Here is a 19,460-nt window from a genome sequence, read left to right as displayed (position 1 = left end):
AATTATGCTCCCCTCCGTTTAGTACATTTAATACATTATTATTGTTGTTTCTTGTTTGCTGACCCACCTCTTCTATACTTATTGGCCTATGCCTGGTTAAGAAACCATTCAACTTAAGAATTAGGTCACGGTGGCACAGCGGTAGAGTTGCTGCCTAGCAGACCCGGGTTTGATCCCGGCTACGGGTGCTGTCTGTATGGAGTTTGTACGTTCTTCCCCTGACCTGCGTGGGTTTTCTCCGAGATCTTCGTCCTCCCACACTCCAAAAGACGTATGGGTTTGTAGGTTAATTGGCTTGGTGAATGTAAAAAATTATCACTCGTGGGTGTAGGATTGTGTTAATGTGCGGGGATCGCTGGTCGGCACGGACCCGGTGGGCCTGTTTCCATGCTGTATATCGAAACTAAACTAAATTGTGACTGGCTTTACCCTTCCTCTGTAATAACTTCCAGACCCACAATTGTCAGGTCTGTACTGAACCGATTCGGGCCATAGTGATCCATAATTTCAGTCACTCTAGCAATGGTGGTTGCAAAATAAATAGCGAGAGACCCAAGGTCTGGAATTCCCTCCCTAACCAGCTGCACTGTTTGAGATACTCTAGACATGAGATTCGTTAGTTCCAACTCATTCTCTTTGTGTACGTCTGCGATGCTTTTCATAACGTGCGTGCAGAAATAGAGTTTAAAAGTGGTAGCTCACTGCTGCGCAAGATAACACACAAATCGCAAGTCATTGGAATTTAAAAGGATAAACTATCACTGCTTACACAGTGAGACTTTATTTTCTTGTTCAAGTTTACATTTGGAACAGAAAGGAAAACAAAATTAGAGTCAAAATACTAAACTCAGATGTGTAGGAGCAACACTCGGTTAATAAGAAAATCTGCAAATTTGCATGTTCAGAAAAAAACCTAATCTTTAAACTGGTAATTTAAGGGAAGGGAATGGTTATTAAAATAACATTAAAACACAGCATATCTTAGTGGTCTCTGATTCATGTAGAGAAGTTGACAAGTATGATTAAATCCAATGGTTCGTGTGTCAAGTTCTGGTTTGATGCGTCGTGGCTATTGGCATGGGAGCAGGTTCCAATACTAACAAGTACTCCCACTCACTGGGATTGATACAGCTACTGCATCATAAACTCCCCTGGGGAGCCCAAGCTGGGTGAATGGTGCAAAGTGAAAGGTGCTGGAGTGAGAGCATGATAAACCATTTTTATAAAATGATTAAAAGATTACATGTTTGCACAGGTGACTTGGCCACTCTTGCACTAATCAGCACTATTGCAGGTGGGCAAGAGAACTCTTGGCAGGTATCAATCCTCCAGCATACAGCACTTTCTTGACAAGGGAGTGTGTTGATGCCAGATTGACATTATCCACTGGTTCTTCTGCTGGTAAAGGGGTGAGATTTAGGCAACACGACTCGATGTCTCTCACCCCAGTAGTAACAGGTTCCCAAGCATGAGCTGAAGTCAAGTCAGATTATTTAAACTAGATAAAGTTGCATTGATTCTTTCCATTATTTTTTTTAATATAAAATTATCAGTGAAATGAAGCTTGATTGTAGCTCACTGCTTAATCTAATAGGTTTATATCTCACATCCTGACAATCACTTGCCTCTGAACAATTGATGGGGCATTGAGTTAAACTACTCTTGTAGCCGAGTACATAATGAAACATTAAAGGAAATAGTATCTTAAAACAGAAAAGACCAGGTTTTATTTCAAAATAAAGATATATAAATACACAATTCTCCCACTGATGGCACAGAAAAAGCACTTTCCAATTATAAAGATCCTCTTGAGCATGTGATTATCATGTTATTTTGTCACATTTATCTCTTACTCCAAAAGCTTTACAGTTTAAAAATATTCATTTTTGACATTTTGCACACGTTAAAATTTTACCCACTGATTGTTACTTTTAAAACATGATTATCCGGGTAAATTAACAAGACTTTGGAGCAAAAATGAAATGTATATATACACATTTAAAAACTTTAAAAAATCATATCTGAGCAATATACACAGCAAACATATTTTTTTGGCCAATTACCAAGGTGCCTAAGATGAGCAAATTGATACCAAAAATCCAATTGAGTGTTGGAAATAATGAATGATTATTGTTAGGGGTACAACTATAATGTTTCAACAGGGATGCTGGATCTAGTAGTTAATGGCTAAAAGGAGAGACACTTGTGATTGTGATTCTCAAGAAGGGAGTAAAAGTTGGAGTGAATTGTGTGCCCTATATTGCATTCAGAGTGCATCAGGCACAGTGTGTCACTATTAAACGGTATTTCTGGTCTACACCACCCATGGTCAAATATATTACAAAAAGTGGATCAACGATATACTTTAATTATATCTGTAAATCAAAAAAAAAATCCTGATTTTTAACATTAGTTCAAGAAAATGACCAAGTTTAGGGAAGATTCAGATGATTTTCTTGCATTTAAGATAATGTATTTCTAAAGTCAACATCATGTATGGATTACATGATTTGAGAGAACTATTATTCCATGCACACTAATGTAACTGCATTCTGGAAAATGCTTTATTCATTGGGCTGACATGAAGCAATGCCCTTCCATCAATAACATTCGAAGAGTGTACTCAGTTCCATTAAGCACTTTTATCAGAATTATTCCCAGAAGTGTCACGCTGCAAACAGATGCCCAAGAAAGGCGTAGTTGGGTGGGGAATAATCGCTTCCATTGCTTGCTGAGAGGTATAAATTCAAAAACATGATTGTTGCATAAAAATCAATTGGTAGAAAAGAGCCGTGTAATATATGGGAATACTAAGAGGGTAAAAAACACATGATTTAGAGAAATATTTTGTGTCATTTAACCAGCTCAGCCTAGCTCGATTCAAATCTATCCATGGAAAAGGTTATAAAACGTGAACTTCTCTGCCCAGGCTTCCATGTAAAACTAAAGGATGTTTAAGTCAGGTCGGTGACTTGAGGAGTGCTGGGGAATATAGGAGCGTAAACAGGACTGAGCTGTAGTGTTGGTGGTACGAACAGAGGGGTCGATTTGCCAACACTGTGTGCCCTCAATCCATCTCAGACAAGTTACACCTTCGTCGGAATTCCTGTCCGCGTTCGTGGATCCACTTGTTAGACACTGAAACAACCAGATGGACACGTGTCAGTAACATTTGAAACACCAACCTCACACACACACACAAAGGTAGCAAATGGTGGGATATGGGCCAAATGGGACGCGCTTAGATGGGCCACCTTGGTAGGCATGGATGAGTTGGGCCGAAGGGCCTGTTTCTGTGCTGTTTGACGCTGACTCTGACATGTGACAAAAACACATCGACAAGTCTTCCAATGTTGATGCCGTACACTTGTGCACTCACCCCATTTGTTTCCAACTAATACTGGACAGGCTGCATGCCGTGTGCTGTAGTCACCTTCTCCACTGGGAAAGAGATTGTACCAAAACACCGCTGAGCCCTGCAAAACAAGCGCCAAATAGTTTCTTGACATTTTAAACAAATTTAGGGAGTAATATATACAGGGAACAAAATGCAATGCCCCATCAGAAACCCAAGAGCAAACCTGTAGCTTTTGTTGAACACATAGAACATTCTTTTAAAAAAAAGACTAGGCATGCTGGTAGGTTAATTGGTTATTGGAAATTAATCTTCAGCACGTTGGTGGCATAAGAGTCAAGATGGGGAGATGATGTGACATGCAAGAGAAACACAATAAGTTGCAAGGCTACAAAAATAGAGAGCGTGAATGAAACCAATAGGATGTTCTGCCAATGTGGACCCCATGTGCTGGATGGTAACTTAACGTGTTAGAAGTAAATACATCAGTCTCTAATTACACTACAGATGCAAGCATTTCAGGGATAGAAATCATTATATCCTAGTTTTAACTGAGTAAGATAATTAGGTGGGTTTATCTGTGTGGCCTTTCATTCAGAAAACTTCTGTGTAATTCGACCTGGCTTCAAGCTGCATAAACCAGTAGAAAATATTCCACTCACAGTGGTGCTGTCTTATTTGAATTAAATGCCAAACCAAACATCTGTTTGTGATAGTGAATCACATGTATTTAAAGATCCAACTGTATCAAGATCAGTGTGTTTCCAACATGTGTCATTCCTCATTGTTTGCTGTGAGCCGTGGCTTCTCTTGCCAACATTATTGTGCACAACTATTCATATTTGACCCTTCCAGGTGAAGTGCTTTGAAAAGCCTGAAATGATTAGTCTCTTTCTAAATGCAAGTCTTTTTTGTTTAAAGAAACTGAAATAGCAATATTACTTAAACTGCAGTCAACCCCATTGAAAAAAAAACAAATTGGCAGCAAGAGCTTTTTCAAAGATGTAAGATTAGTTCTAATTGATGTTGACTGGATTAAAAAAGCAGCCAAACCCCCACAGTGGCAGGTAAATTTATGCATTAAAATCTTTTCAAAGCCGCCTCGCATGTTTCTTCAACTCTTTTCACTTTTCTTTCTCTGATGTTATTCCATACTTAAAAGAAAATAACTGGTAATTCTAATGCTTACATTCTCAGGATGCTTTAAACCTAGTAAGTTGCTTTTGAAGAACTGACGTAAGGAAATGCAGTAGACCAATATGTGGAAAAATAGTTTTAGAAGAGCAGTGAGATGAATGAAACATTTGTTTCGTTGCTGTTGGTTGGGATGTTATGGTTTCTAGATTAAATGAATAACACTACAATAAACAACCATCTCCATCTAGTGGGCAGATGGTTTAAAAATCTCCAAAAACTTTATAGGCAACGTTGCAGTTAGAGTCACACAATGAGTAAACAGGCCCCTTCGACCATGATGCCCCATCTACACTAATCCCAACCGCCTGCATTTGGCCCATATTCCTCTGAACCTTTCCTATCCATGTTCCAATCCAAATGTTGTTATAGTACCTGCCTCAACTGCTCCCTCTAGCAGTCTGCTCCATTTACTTTTCTTTTCAATGTAACCATTTCAGTCCACTGCAACTATAATTTCTTAATATTCGCAATGGATTTATTTCTCCTTTGAATAACGAGACTTTAAAAAAAATGTTCCTTCACTGTCAAGGCCAACAAATAATTCCTACCTCTAACTGCCCGAGTAAGCAGTGGTAAGATGCTTTCTCAAACTGCTGTCCTTAGTGAAAGCACTGCTGCAGTCCTTTTTGGGTAGGCAACTGCACACTTAAACACAGCAACATACAGCAAAAGACCAACAAGGAACAATAACATTAACTATTATTAAATACAATGTTAGGCATAGGTTTACTCAGAAATGTGTAAGCAAAAATTCGTTGATCCAAACCATTATTCTGTTTCTATATCCATAGGGGCTGTATAACCTGCTCACCAATCTGTATTTTCTATTATTTTCTCTCTCATTTGAGATATCCAAAATCTGCAGTATTTTGCTCCAGTGTTCTCTGAACCCACTGAACTAAAACCCATTGATCATGGACCTTTTAATCAAGTGGATCTGGTCAATTATTCAAATCCTGGGTTCCTGTTGTGTTTTATTTGGCCACCTCAGAGTTTAATGGACATGGCTGTTGAACTTGTGGCTCGCAAACAAAGACTGCAAATATGTGCAGGAACAAATGGGAGCATAAGCAAGGTGGGAGGCAAAGGAAGCAGGTGTTTGCACAGGCTTGCCGACTGGAAAAGAAAAGGGACAAGAATCAACACTGATACCTTTTGTGGCCACACAGCTGCTCCAACTTCAGGGAAAACAGTGGCTCCTCCGGCCGTGACATCACTCATCTGGCAGAATAAAGACAGAAAATTACAATCAGATCATAGCAAGTGGAGAAAAACCCGATGATTGGGAAAAATGCAAAACTCAGGAACGGAGGGACATGAAATAAGCAATGGAAAAGCTTTGTGAGAAACACAGCAAGAGAGAATATTAAACCCTCTACCAAAATGTTAAAAGGAAAAGATTAACAAAAGTTAATGTGAATTCCATCCAGATTAAGGGAGGAAAAATTAAAATTAAAGAGGTAAGGAAATGGCAGAGGAATTAATCAAGTATTTTTTAGCTATATTTGGAAAAGAAATAGAAACCTTCCAATATTACCACAGGTCTAGTATGAAACGATCTCAAAGGAATTAGTGTGTAAGAAGGAACCGCAGATACTGCTTTAAACAAAAGAAAGACACAAAAAGCTGGAGTAACCCAGCGGGACAGGCAGCATCTCTGGAGAGAAGGAATGGGTGATGTTTCGGGTCGAGACCCTTCTTCAGATTGGAGAAGGAATTAGAGTTAGTTATAAAATCTGTATAAATGGACACTAAACGCAGGTACCACTTCCTCCCACACCGATATTGATCCTGACCATTTACACGTTATGGTTTTGAAGATGTCTATGGAGATAGGTGATGTAAAGTTTGTCATCTTCCACAATTGCTAACATCTACCAAAGTGGATGAGTGTGTTTTTATTTAAATGGAGGAGCCTGATGTTCAGTGGTACTGGGTTAATTTGTTTACAAATTACTGAAAGGTAATATGGAGTTCTAACAAGAATTTGAGAAGGCATATGGTAAGTTAAGCGTTAGCGCAAGAGGATTTGAGTACAAGAGGGAATACATTTTAAGTGGAGAGATTAAGCACGAGGCCAACACTATCTTGATTTAGGAAGAATAAAAATAATCTCTTTACACACACACAGAATGTTAGACATGAGCTAATCAGGACAGGAAATAATTCTTGCCACTTAAGGCAGAGAATCTTTGGAAAACACAGAGATAAACTCGAAAATTTTTCAAAGGCTATTTTCAATCCTGGATATTAAAGGGATCAAGATATGGAATTACACCAAGAAACTGCTGAAGTAAAATAAATCCCTGATCTCATTCAACAAGCTAACACGCATAAGGGATTTAATCAGGATCTCACTACTACTATTTTTGATACTCTTATAATACTAAACCTCGAAGCTGATGGTAAACTGTCTTGGTTTTTATCCACAAAAAGACTGAAAGACTGGGATGAGAGTTAGCTAAGAGGCATAAAAGATTTGATGGATCCAGTGGAAAGATCATTAGTCCTCAAAACGCACCTCCTGCTGTAGCTGATGCACAACTGTGGACAAAAGTACCAGAGCCCTTGCTCTAAAATAAGAGGGAGAACCCTACCACCTCCCCAGCTCTCCCACAACCTACTGTCTCTGCCTCTTCCTTTCTTCTTCCTGCCCCCCCACCCCCCACATCAGTCTGAAGAAGGGTCTCGACCCGAAACGTCACCTATTCCTTCGCTCCATAGATGCTGTCTCACCCGCTGAGTTTCTCCAGCATTTTTGTTTACCTTCGATTTCTCCAGCATCTGCAGTTCTTTCTTAAACCCTACCAACTGATGTCTGCCTGGTAACCTTGTTCCATTTTATCTGCCAACAACCAGACATTCTTCAGATTCTAACCGAGCCATCGTCAATGAAAAAGCTCTCAATCATCATGTTGCTGCACTTTGGGGATTACCTTCCGATCCTTGCGTTCATTTCTATACTTTCAAAACATCAACTCCTGTTGGTCAACTATGCAACCCTCTTACTGGGATCCTACTTTGCTTCAAAACAAAAACGTTGATAACATCCCTTGTACAAGAAGGAAGATATAAAACCAATTTGTGCAGTTTTGCCATTTGCCTGGACTTCAGGAAATTAGCATTACTGCTGCAAAACTAAAGCTCTTGCAACATGGCAGAATGTTGCCAAACCCATCTCAGCAGTCACTTTGTGAAATTAAGCAAAGCCATCGGGTGAAAGGGGAAAGATTAAAATGAATAATTCATTATTTCACATTAAAGATTAAAATGCAACTACTTATTTCCAATGCACAAACAGTAACTCAAAATTATTTCAAATCCATGGGCAGTGGTTCACAAATTGAATCTTTGAACCAAGCACACAACAAATTTTACTTACGTAAATTAACCAGGTGGCAATCCTGTTCCCCGTGCCCAGCTCTTTGAAAGCATCAGGTTCATCTTTCTATAGCGAAACAAGAGAATCTTTAACAGTTGTAGCTGTTGCTATACCTACACCATAGGCCGTGGCATTTTTCAATTTCAAGCATTGACAATTACTTAATGGACAATTTATGTACAATTCCTTTTTCTGCATTTTCGTGAGAAGCTCTAATGCATACATACTTTGACAAATGGATTCATTTATCTTGTAAAATAGCAGATAAAGCAAATGCACATAAACAAATATTTGCATCTAATTTTTTTTGCAGACCTCAATTTGAGGTTACAATTTGATGCAGGGCAAGCAAAATTAAACCATGAACCAACAACAAATTACTCAGCTTCCATCTCTGCATTTTGAATTCAACAATTTCAGATATCAGATTTCTGTTTCTCAGCTCTGATTCACTTGATGCAAGGTTATCAGACCTCATTTGCATATTGTGTAGGAAGGAACTGCATCCACCAATCTCTCTTAGGCAGGACCGATATCATTTGTCATTGGGCTTTTCCACCCTACTTTTTGCATATCTTTCATTCATTTGTTCTATATCTCTCGTTTCCCTTTCCCATGACTATCAGTCTGATTAAAGGGTCTCGACCCGAAACATCACCCATTCCTTCTCTCCAGACATGCTGCTTGTAACGCTGAGTTACTCCAGCATTTTGTGTCTATCAGTCATTCTCTTTTTTGCCCATGAAGCCTAATTTGCATGTTTTCTCACTTGCACAGTTCTGATGAAAGTATGATCTGAAACGTTGATTTTGTTTCTCTCTGCAGGTGCCGTTTGACTTAATGACGACCTCCATCATTTTCTGCTTTGCAAGACGCATCCAGTGCTACATTGAACTGGGATTCGAGTCTGCCTTCCATCCTGCGTGTATTTTGAGCTACAATCTGGATTTACGTGCTACTTCCCTTGCCACTATTCTCTTCACGATTTGTGCAAAACTCTTCTTATTTTTAAGTTTACATCATTCAACCATGCACCTGATATCCTATTAAAACTTAATCATAGGTAGACAAAAATGCTGAAGAAACTCAGCGGGTGAGGCAGCATCTATGGAGAGAAGGAAGAGGCGATGTTTCGGGAAGGGTTTCGACCCGAAACGTCGCCTATTCCTTCTCTCCATAGATGCTGCCTCACCCACTGAGTTTCTCCAGCATTTTTGTCCACCTTCGATTTTTTCAGCACCTGCAGTTCCTTCTTAAACAAAACTTAATCATGTTGTTTTTCAGACATTTCTGGTGGCCTACTCCTGTTCAATAATGGATACTTTCAAAAGCAACCTCATGGTCCTAATCTCCAATTTATTATCATGGGGAAGCATTTTCTGACTGTGATACATAGGATATCCAGCAGGAGTCCCATGTCCACAACAAATAACCAGCAGAATAGCGAATGAAGGACAATAAAGGGCTGCAGCATCTACTTGTTCCATGCAACGTGGATGTCAAATACAAGAGTTTACATGTTAATAATCTTGATTTGTGAAACATCACCAAAGGGAGGTTCATTTTACAGTATAATAACTTGTTTTTTCCTAATTGCATTTACTCTATCAAACCTATTCAATTTAGTCATGGTCATACACCACAGAAACAGGCCTTTCAGCCCAACTCATCCCTGAAGACCCATTCAATTTAAAATCATTGCTCACTACAATTTCTGCTGAAAACTTACTTCAAGCGTTTAAAAAAATTATAAAGATATAAATTATCATCTAAAACTACATTGACAACTGATCAACTGTTATTAAAAACTTATTCAAACAACCAGAACCCAGTATCCATGGGTGCTGGATTCTATCAAATGTTTATTTGAATGCATGAAATGAGTATAGTTGATGGCCTTTGGTGCTAATCAGGGTAATCTGTTGTTTACAGAGAATAATGTTCAAAGCAACCGGCTTGTAATTTGAAATAGAATTTTTTTTTGCTTTACAAAATATTGTTGGATTTTGCATGGTTAATTTTGCATTAGGCTCATGCCAAATGTTTGAACATTGCGACAAGAAACAAAAACCTACATTAGCACGGTTATAGTAATTATGCAGCAAGTGTATGGAATATAACCAAGATCATTTGATCCATATAAAATTAAGCAGTCAGCATTAATAGGCAACATGCTGATCAACATGTGAGATATCACTACACCATGAAAATTAGCTAATTAGAAACATTAACACAGTGATAATGAAATGCCAGCATGTCGAGAAGTAAAATAAATGAAATACAGCAATGATCTCATCAATAATACTATGGTCAAACCAGTCATTACTTCTCAGAGGTGTTGACAAACTGAATATCCATACACTATTTATTAGAATATGCAGGTGTGACAACACACTCCAAAATCCTGTTAGCAAGTCAGTAAGGCAAAATGGTGGCCGATGCCAATTTTAAACTAATGGAATCCTCCCTCCACAACAGCAAAACCTATCACCAAGATTGCGGAGATAGAATGTTCTGGTTTCACACTGATCAAATCAATATGACTTTCCCCAAATTTAATGCTGCCCTGAGAGTCACAGAAAGTAGAGCTTGGAAACAAGGCCATTTGGCCCAGCTTGTCCATGCTGATCAGTGGGCACCCTGTTGTATTAATCCCACCTCCCAGCACCTGGTCCACAGCTGAAGCAATTCAAGTGCCCAAAGAAGACACTTCTTCAATGCTATCAGCAACTCAGCTTCAACTACTATGTTTCAGGTACTTACCACTCTCTGGGTGAAGATTTCCATTATACCCCCTCTAAATCTCTTTACCCTAAGTATGTGCCCTTTAATACCCCTCATAATTTTATATAGTTCAATCACGTCTCCTCTTATTCTCCTCCACTCCCACACCTAGTTTCTCTAGTCGTTCATCACAACTGATCTGCTCCATCCCAGCCAACATCTCCTCAGCACCCTCTCCAATGCTATCACATGTTCCTACAACAGGCTGATCAGAACTGCAGGCCGTAGTCCAGCTGAGGTGTGACCAAGGTTTAAGGAGTTGAAGCATAACTTCCCTACTTCTGTGTTCAATGCACTGACAAATGAAAGCCAGTATCCCGTATGCTCTCCTAACCTTGCGCAATGTTATTAATTATGGCTGCTTTATCTATGCAAAAGCATTGCAACAATGCAACTTTTGTGACTCTACTTGCCCGTGCAAAGTCATGATGAGGCTCATACTGCCCACCCACGCCATAATTAGCCACCTGAAAAAGAAATAAGTGGTGACAAAGAGTTGAAAAATAACACTTACCCGTCCAAAATCAAAATGAGGTTCATATTGGCCCCCAACCCCATAATTGGCCACCTGTTCAAAATGAGAGGTTACAGAGAACCAGTCAAATGCTCAGTACTTCTCAGCGAACAATTCACAGGATTAAGATAAAACCAAATGTATAGTTACACGTCAGTGGCACACAGGTTTACCAGTCATGACAGAGGCCTCTTTTAAACTGGAATTGGGATTTACACTTGGCATTGTATTTTAATTGCACTAACATCAACACATTAGACCTGTTCTAACAAAATCCAACATCTTGCACCTCCACAGTTAATCAGGTTTTTCTTTTGCATTAATAATAATGGTTGAGGAAATACTAATATTCACTGTTATATCATAGCAGCAACTGTTTCAGTCCAACTTCCTCCTGTGACAAAAAATAATCATGGACATGATTTAAGGTCCAGGCAATGACAATTTTACCCCGTCAAGCTACAGTTTAAATGGAGTTTAATGTGAATATTTAGTGTGCTAATATCATGGAGTAGTAGCGATGGTACAGTAAACATAATGGAATATGCACCATCTTTATTGGTGAAAATTCTTCCAACATTTAAAATGAGTCCAGAAAAGTAACTTCCATTTATAACTCCACAAATACTGCCACAAATTACCTCCATTATCTCTGCGTTCCAGAATCTCTGGTATTTCCTTTATCTCGGGTACTGAAATTAGGTGGGACGCAGCCTTCAAGCCACCTACTTAATTAACTCTTTTCGCAAACAATTCTGCCTTAACTCAATGCCACTCTCGGATAGATAGTTTAGTTTATTGTCACGTGTGCTGGGGAACACTGAAAAGCATTTGTTGAAAAGCTTTGTAGAGCATTGCAGTTCAAATTCTGCTAGTTTTTAAATGTATATGCACACCAAGTGTCTGTAGCTATCATTCAGATAAATACTCACTGTCTTATTTATGAGGACCTAATCCCAGTACTCCAAGATCTTTTTGCTCAATGTTCCGTTCAGCACCTACCTGTAGCTCTTCTGCTGTGGAAACATCAAGACCCGTGAGATCTTCTATCCGCTTGTTAATTTTGTTTATTACGGGATCTTCATAACCTGACAGCCAAGCACTGGGCAGAAGCAAAAACATGTTCAAGTTAATGTCCTACATATTTTCACCTGTTCTCTCATTTAATGTATCACAACACATTTCCTACTCGTGTTCATACATTCTTAACTAGTTGTAACTACGCAGTTCAAAGTCTTAACCAACAGTTAGATTTCTTCGGGTATGAAAATTATCAAATTAAATAATTTTAGAATGACTCTCAACAACATAAGATCTCCCTCGGCATTTTAACTCGTTAATCATTGCTTGGTATCAGCAGGGAGGTTAGTCCACAGAAAAGTTCTGATGAATGCAGATTCCTCTCAAATTTAGATAGCTACATTATTCAATGACCAACTCATGGATAAAAAAATCACAAATAATACCGGGGGAGGTCAATTTCATATTCCATATCATGCCCTTATGAAAAAGGGGGCAGCTATTTGGCCCGTCAAGTCTATGACAGGTCTCACTTTGGCCCATGCTAATCCTTTCACTTATTTCCCCGATTCCATTAATTGTGCTCAGACGCCACTGACACGGCACTAGGCATTCATAACACATCTACAATTACAGCTAAATCAATATTCAAAGGTAATCTGTAATGCTAACAAGGTTTTCGGTTTCCTCCCACCCTCCAAAGATGTACAGGTTTGTAGGTTAATTGGCTTGGTAAATGTAAAAATTGTCACTAGTGGGTGTAGGATAGTGTTAATGTGCGGAGATCGCTGGTCGGCATGAACACGGTGGGCCGAAGGGCCTATTTTCGCGCTATATCTCTAAACTACGGGATAGAATAGTAAGATTAAACGAGAACTTACCAGTTTGAAGTTTGATCTTTATTTTATGAGGAGGAACGTTGAGGGACTACGTGAAGAACCCCGCCTACGGCGCATGCGTGTCATTCTTCAAAGCAGCGGTGTGAGGTCACAGATAGAAAATAATGACCTAAGATAGTAAGATTATTAAAGAGATACCAGTTTAAGATATGACCATATAAGGGTGGGAGCGGAGGGCACGTAGTCCCTCAACGTTCCTCCTCATAAAATAAAGATCAAACTTCAAACTGGTAAGTTCTCGTTTAATCTTACTATTTTACTTCGGAGTCACGTGAGTGACTTCGTGAAGACTTCAAAGCTCTGTGACCTCATGCCGTGGAACGAGTCCAATTTTCACAACTGCCTTGGTAGTTTGGGAGAAATTGTTACTGGTATTTAAAAAAAAAACACAATGATACCAACATTTTTAAGCAAAAATTGTATATAATATTGATTAAATCAATTTATAAACCTTATAAGCTTCAGGTGTAAATTAAATAGAACTCAAAATTTTTCCCCGAAAACGTTTCTTCTTTCCTAACTGGTTTGTTGTAATATGTGCGAAACGTTTTCTCTGATGACCATCCTGCAGTTCTGAGGATATTGTCCATCGGTACCTCCAGGCGATTAGCTGCTGATGTAGATGCAGCCCTGGTGGAGTGAGATTTGAATACATTAGTGTCCACTCCTGCCTGAACTAAGCAATATCTCAGCCACCGTGAAATGGTCTGAGTCGAGACTTTATGGTATGGCTTCTTATGGCTAATTAAAAGAGCCTTTTCATTGCCTCTGATAGCCTTCGTTCTGTCCATATATAACATGATGTGTTTTACTACACAGAGACGTTCATCCTGTGGATAGGCTATGAACTCTATCACCTGACCCGCTGATCCTGGTCTATTGTGCTTAATAAGGCCCTGGATCATGAAAATCAGCCTTCCTGTCGCCTCCGTCAAGTTATCCAATCTTAACTTCTGTAATGACTGGACCCTTTGCGCTGTGACCAGCGCCATAAGCATAACCATTTTCATAGTTAGATAGTTTAGCGGTAATGCCGTTGCCGGTTACCAATTCCCTAAAATTTTTTTTTTTTTTTTTTTTTTTTTTTTTTTTTTTTTTAAGGACTACGCTTACATCCCAGATTTGGCTATATCTAGCCCTTGGTGGGTTAGTGTTAAAGATGCCTCGTAGCAGTTTTATTACTAGAGGATGTGAGCCGACACCCTGTCTTTCTGTGCCTTCCCATAAATAACTGGACAAGGCACTCTCTGTGCTGCTGTGATCATGTCCACAGTTCTATCAGATAAACCCATATGCCGAAATGGTTCCTTCAGAGTCTACAACCCAATAAATTTAGATAATTATGGCAAGGATGGCTGTCCCCAGTCACCGGATGCACCAGCAACTGAGGACTATGTTTTAAAGTAATATATGGTGTAAGCACCAAATCCTGCAGCACCGAGAACCATGGTTGGGTAGGCCAATCAGGTACTATGAGAATCCCAGATGCCGAGTCTAGCTGAATTTTCCGTAGTACCCGATTGATGAGGCAGAAAGGAGGAAATGCATAAATGAACCATTTCCCCCCAGTGCAAAGAGAATGCATCTGTAGCTTCTGCCTCAGGATCTGGTTCCCATGATATATACCTAGGTAACTGATGATTTAACCTGGATGCAAAAAGATCAATATCCGGCCTTCCGTACTTTGCTGTGATATCAGCAAATATCTTTCTGTCTAACATCCATTCCGTATTTTCATTAAATTTTCGTGACCTGGCGTCTGCCACTGAATTAAGTATCCCTGGTAGATACGTAGCCGATAACCAAATATTCCTTTGGATACACCATTCCCAAATATGGTTTGCCAATTCATCACAGGATATTGATATATTTCCACCCATATGATTTATATATGCCACCACCGTGGTATTGTCTATCTGCAATCTAACATGCTGGTTAATCATTCCCGAGCAATAAGATTTTAAACCATAAAAAGCACTCAACATTTCTAAGTAATTTATACCCTTTGTGGTAAGTAGGTTAGTTTCCTGTATATTCCATCTCCCTCCAGAGCTCGAGATGGTATCCGTTGCTCCCCAACCCAGTGCACTGGCATCTGTTTGTAATACCACAGATGGGTTTGGAATAACTATTGGGTTGGAGCTATATATAACATTTTGTTCCCACCATTGTAGTTCTTTTATAGCTCTAATTGTTAGCTCCCCGTAAATTTTGGTAATGCAATCGTCCAAATTGAATGGCAGGAAACGTGGCTATAATTTTCCCAATAATCCTGGCTACCCGTCTAATGGATGGTTTAACGGTATTAATAAGCTCTGTGCAATCCTTTTGGAACTCAGTGGCTTTCCCTATAGGTAAAGTCACTAACATATCAAGTGTGTTAATAGTGAACCCCAAGTAATCAATATTAGTTGCAGGTGTTAATCTTGACTTAATTGGATGGATAATGAATCCCAGCTGTTCCATCAATTTTCTTGTGGCAACCACTGCTCTACTAGCCAATTCATAAGTTTTCCCCACAATCAAGATATCCATTTTAAAATGAGCATATTGTACAAACTTATTAAGTGTTGATAAATCAATAATTATCCGGCAACCCCCATCTTTCTTATGTCTAATGAATATATTTGAGACAAATTCCTGTTGTTCATGTTTGGTTTTTTTCCAATTACTCCTTTCGTGAACAACCTTTGTATTTCAATTTTTGCTTTAGCTCTGTCTAATTTGGTAAGCATATAAGTTCTGTCCGGTGTATGTTGTACTGGAGGTTCTTGTATGTGTATAAACTCTATAAGATATCCCTTAATACTGCTAAGGATATACCTATCCACAGTTAACTTACACCATGCTTCCAAATGAAATTGCAACCTCCCTCCAAGTTCTGTGCTCCTTATTAATTTTTGAGGCACAGACCCACCTACCTCCATGGTTATCGGTGGTGTTACTTTCTTGGTCTTAACCGAGGTTGCGGAGGGCCTTGAGGTTGAAAGTGGGGTAAATGTTGAAGTGGAGGCTTCCGCATTTTCCATTGTGGGCGTCCCGGGCCAACCCCTAAAAAAGGACGCTGTTGCTGGTTTCCTCTGGCCTCTCTCCAATTTTTCGTACTATACATACTAGTACTTGCTTTTTTAGTCGTCCCATAAGGATGATACCGTTTTCCGACATATCCTTTGGTCGCTTTTATTAGGCCCAACGTTTTGGCCTCTTCCTCCAAATCTTTGACCTGTTTTGATAGGTCACCCCCAAACAACAAATTTTGAGGTTTTATGGCTTTCTGTTTGCACAGGATTGCAAATTTTGGGTCTAACGTTGGCTGAATAGCCCCTTTCCTGATGTTGTTCAGTTCAAATTGAACATTGCAAAACAGTGCTAAATCGTCTTTCATGTCATTGGACATATCCACATTTTCCAGCGTACGGGCCAAAGCTGTTATACCCGCCGAGAGTCCTTTACTAGCATTCTGTATTTTTATATCCAGACTCGGAATATCCTGCCCCACGTGTCTCCAAATGCTTCGGTTCACCTTGGGTACATTCAGAGCCGCACAATTTCGCGGAGGTAAATGTCTTGCCCATACCTCAGCTAAGGTATCAGTTTTGAGGTGATGGGTCGTCATATAATCAATGCTGGCCGCCATCCTGGCCTCTAGGTCTTTTCCAGTTTCTTCTTGCTGGAAATATGTGTGCACCATGTCCAGCAACTGTGTTCCCTCATCCTCCATATGGGAACGTGGCTCTGACTCTTGTTCAGAGTCCGAGTCAGGCAGCCCTTGAACACCCTCTTCAGATGAGGATGATATGTCCAGCAGCCTTTTCTGGCCATGCTCTGAGGGACTTACACCTGTATGTGTGCGGCTTTTATCCAATTTCTGGAGCCTGACACTATGGAGATGTTCCTCCCACAACCGCTCCAGCCGACTTTCGTGCTCTCCCGCACTAGTCGCTCGCGGGTGTTTCTTTTTAGCCCACCGCTCCTGCCGACTTTCGTGCCCTCGGGCACTAGTCGCACGCGGTTTAAATCGCAACTCGTCGCCATGCCTACCGGCTCTGGTTGCTCCCGGCCGCTGCAAACGCCGTTTTTCGCCGTCCCGGTACTCCTCCAAACAGATAGATGACGGCCCCACATGCTGCAGCCACTCGTACTGTTTTCCGAGCTCTGCAGATGCGATCGCTGCCGGCTGCTCTATGCCCTGCAGCTGGTCATCATCACTGCTATACAAGTAAGTATTTACCGGCGATTTTTCGGGCTCACTTTCCCAGCGGTTCGTTTTGCGGTTCGCCTTCCCGCCCGGTCTAGAATTAGTTTTTCCCGGCGCGGGGTTTGAATCTGGCACAGCTGGCTCAACGCAAACTGCCTGTGCCGTCGGCTGCTGCTGCGGGTCCCCGGCACCTTTACCGCCGACATCCTGCAGCTTCTTCACAGCCTTTCTGCGTCCTCTATCCATTCCTAAAAAACGGTGAAAATGCAGAATCACTTACCTGCCGTCGACCGGCTTGTTAACTCTCCCGTTCAAGGGGACGTTCTCCCCAGGTCCGACACGTTCAATGCGTGTATGCGATATGACACGCATGCGCCGTAGGCGGGGTTCTTCACGAAGTCACTCACGTGACTCCGAAGTAAAATTGTGTGTGGAGGGGGAGAGGAAGCAATGAGGAAACGCTTCACATTTAGTTTAATCATGAGAAATACTAGGGGAAATTATCACCTAAAGTATAACCAAACCCAAATAAACCACAGATAATTCTCATTTCTTGATTACACTGATGTTCCTGCATCATCCTTTTCAGTTTTACTGGACAGTGTTTGAAATAATTGGAATAATTTAATTTTCTCACCACAAGGAGCTGATCATGGACTTTAGGAGGGCACATCTTGACTTGACATACAACTACAATGGAACTTGTTTACAGCAGATGTTCAATGACTTAAACATACAAATTCCATGTAAAAGACTATCTAATCTGATTGCAATTGGTTTATCAGCCAACTCTATGCAATAAACTCCCTTCGTTAAGGCCAATCAATGGATTATAATTTAGGTGTCAACCTGGATTTAGACGTGCAAATTTTATTTCTGCGTTGGAGGCTTGTGACACTAACCTTACTGCAGAGATTTATATAATCTGGGTTGGAACTTAACTGATGCATAAGGAAGGCACTTGGTAAATGATCTGATCAAGTGTCTCGAGATAGTTTTATTACATTAAAAATGGTGGTTATTATTGTTTGCGAGGATGTTAAATAAAACCTACTTGTCCTGTTAGTTTGGCACAATTCTATTCAAGAGGTTTCTACTGGGTTGTTGCTAAAAGCCATCTCTCAACGGGCATCATTACTATTAAGTTATTGGGATATTTGTCATTGGCCATTGGAAAGGCCTTGTTTTTTGTGAATTGGCTGCTACATTGTCAAAATTACAGCAGTGACTCCACTTGAAAACAACTTCACTTTCTGTGAAGCATCTGAAAACACAAGGAAAGTGCACCTTAGCTGACTATACGTAGAAGCTTTACGGAAACAAATGGCATATATTTTGAACAGTAACTTTGCACTAGAATTAGAATTAAACATTGCCATCTCACTACTACCTGTACACTGTAAAGCAAGAGGGTGACACAATATGAAACAGCATGAAACGGTTTCAACATTAAATACTGTGAATACCAGGAGAAATGCATTGCCGACAAACTATTTGGTAAGAGGAACTTCAGAGGTACTAGATGTTTGTCGAAAGCTATTCCAATCCAGATACCTGAAATCACTGAGAACCAAACGTATATGAAATGTTCGCAATAAATACGTGCCGACATACATAAATAGCTGTTTTATCTCACTCTAAACTGACCTTAGAAGTGCAGTAAGCTTGAAATTAAGATTACATGATGGTAGCAGTGGAGAAAGTGGAGCAATCGAACAAAACTCTCAGATGTCAAATGAAAAAAGGACCATTGAATCATCGAATAAAAATGATAGCATTGTGAATACACTGAATTAATTTTGCATGGGAGCTAACTTGCTGTATCAACTGAAGGCATTCATACCTTTATTAGACCTGCACTGACAGTATGTCCCTCAAGTTCTCTGCCAATTAATCCAGCCCATAAATTCTAGCCGAAACTTGTCAATTCAAAACCAGAGCTACATTTTATATACTTACTCAACTATTTGACATTTTGAATGTTGAGTTTGTCATGGCATGTTTTTTATGTTAGTCTCATTGGTAAATAAATGTGCATGCCACAGCACCAACATCTGTCTGAATCTATATATAATTAAGAGCCTCACTTTTAAAACAGTTTGCGCCCCAAG

The 19,460-nt window shown here is 39.9% G+C and overlaps 1 protein-coding gene across 6 annotated transcripts in view; it reads right to left on the bottom strand.

The window, feature by feature from the left end:
* Nucleotides 1–741: 741 nt before the first annotated feature.
* p4ha1 (prolyl 4-hydroxylase subunit alpha 1) overlaps nt 742–19,460 on the bottom strand; it is a 69,655-nt gene continuing 50,936 nt past the window's right edge. For 4 of the 6 annotated variants that reach the window (XM_033012467.1, XM_033012468.1, XM_033012466.1 and 1 more), the window contains 6 exons: nt 12,235–12,334; nt 11,233–11,286; nt 7,935–8,000; nt 5,705–5,773; nt 3,380–3,476; nt 742–3,138 (listed from right to left, as the gene is read on the bottom strand). In XM_033012467.1, the coding sequence (XP_032868358.1) occupies nt 3,068–3,138; nt 3,380–3,476; nt 5,705–5,773; nt 7,935–8,000; nt 11,233–11,286; nt 12,235–12,334 (457 nt within the window). In that variant the 3' untranslated portion in view covers nt 742–3,067. Of the gene's footprint in view, nt 3,139–3,379; nt 3,477–5,704; nt 5,774–7,934; nt 8,001–11,131; nt 11,186–11,232; nt 11,287–12,234; nt 12,335–19,460 lie in introns of all 6 variants that reach the window. The other 2 variants (XM_033012469.1, XM_033012471.1) reach the window with 1 other exon arrangement.

The sequence above is a fragment of the Amblyraja radiata genome, chromosome 37, assembly GCF_010909765.2.
Source record: "Amblyraja radiata isolate CabotCenter1 chromosome 37, sAmbRad1.1.pri, whole genome shotgun sequence".
NCBI classification, from domain to species: Eukaryota; Metazoa; Chordata; class Chondrichthyes; order Rajiformes; family Rajidae; genus Amblyraja; species Amblyraja radiata.
Note: the sequence above shows the minus strand (reverse complement) of the source record. Positions and strands in the feature narration are given on the sequence as shown.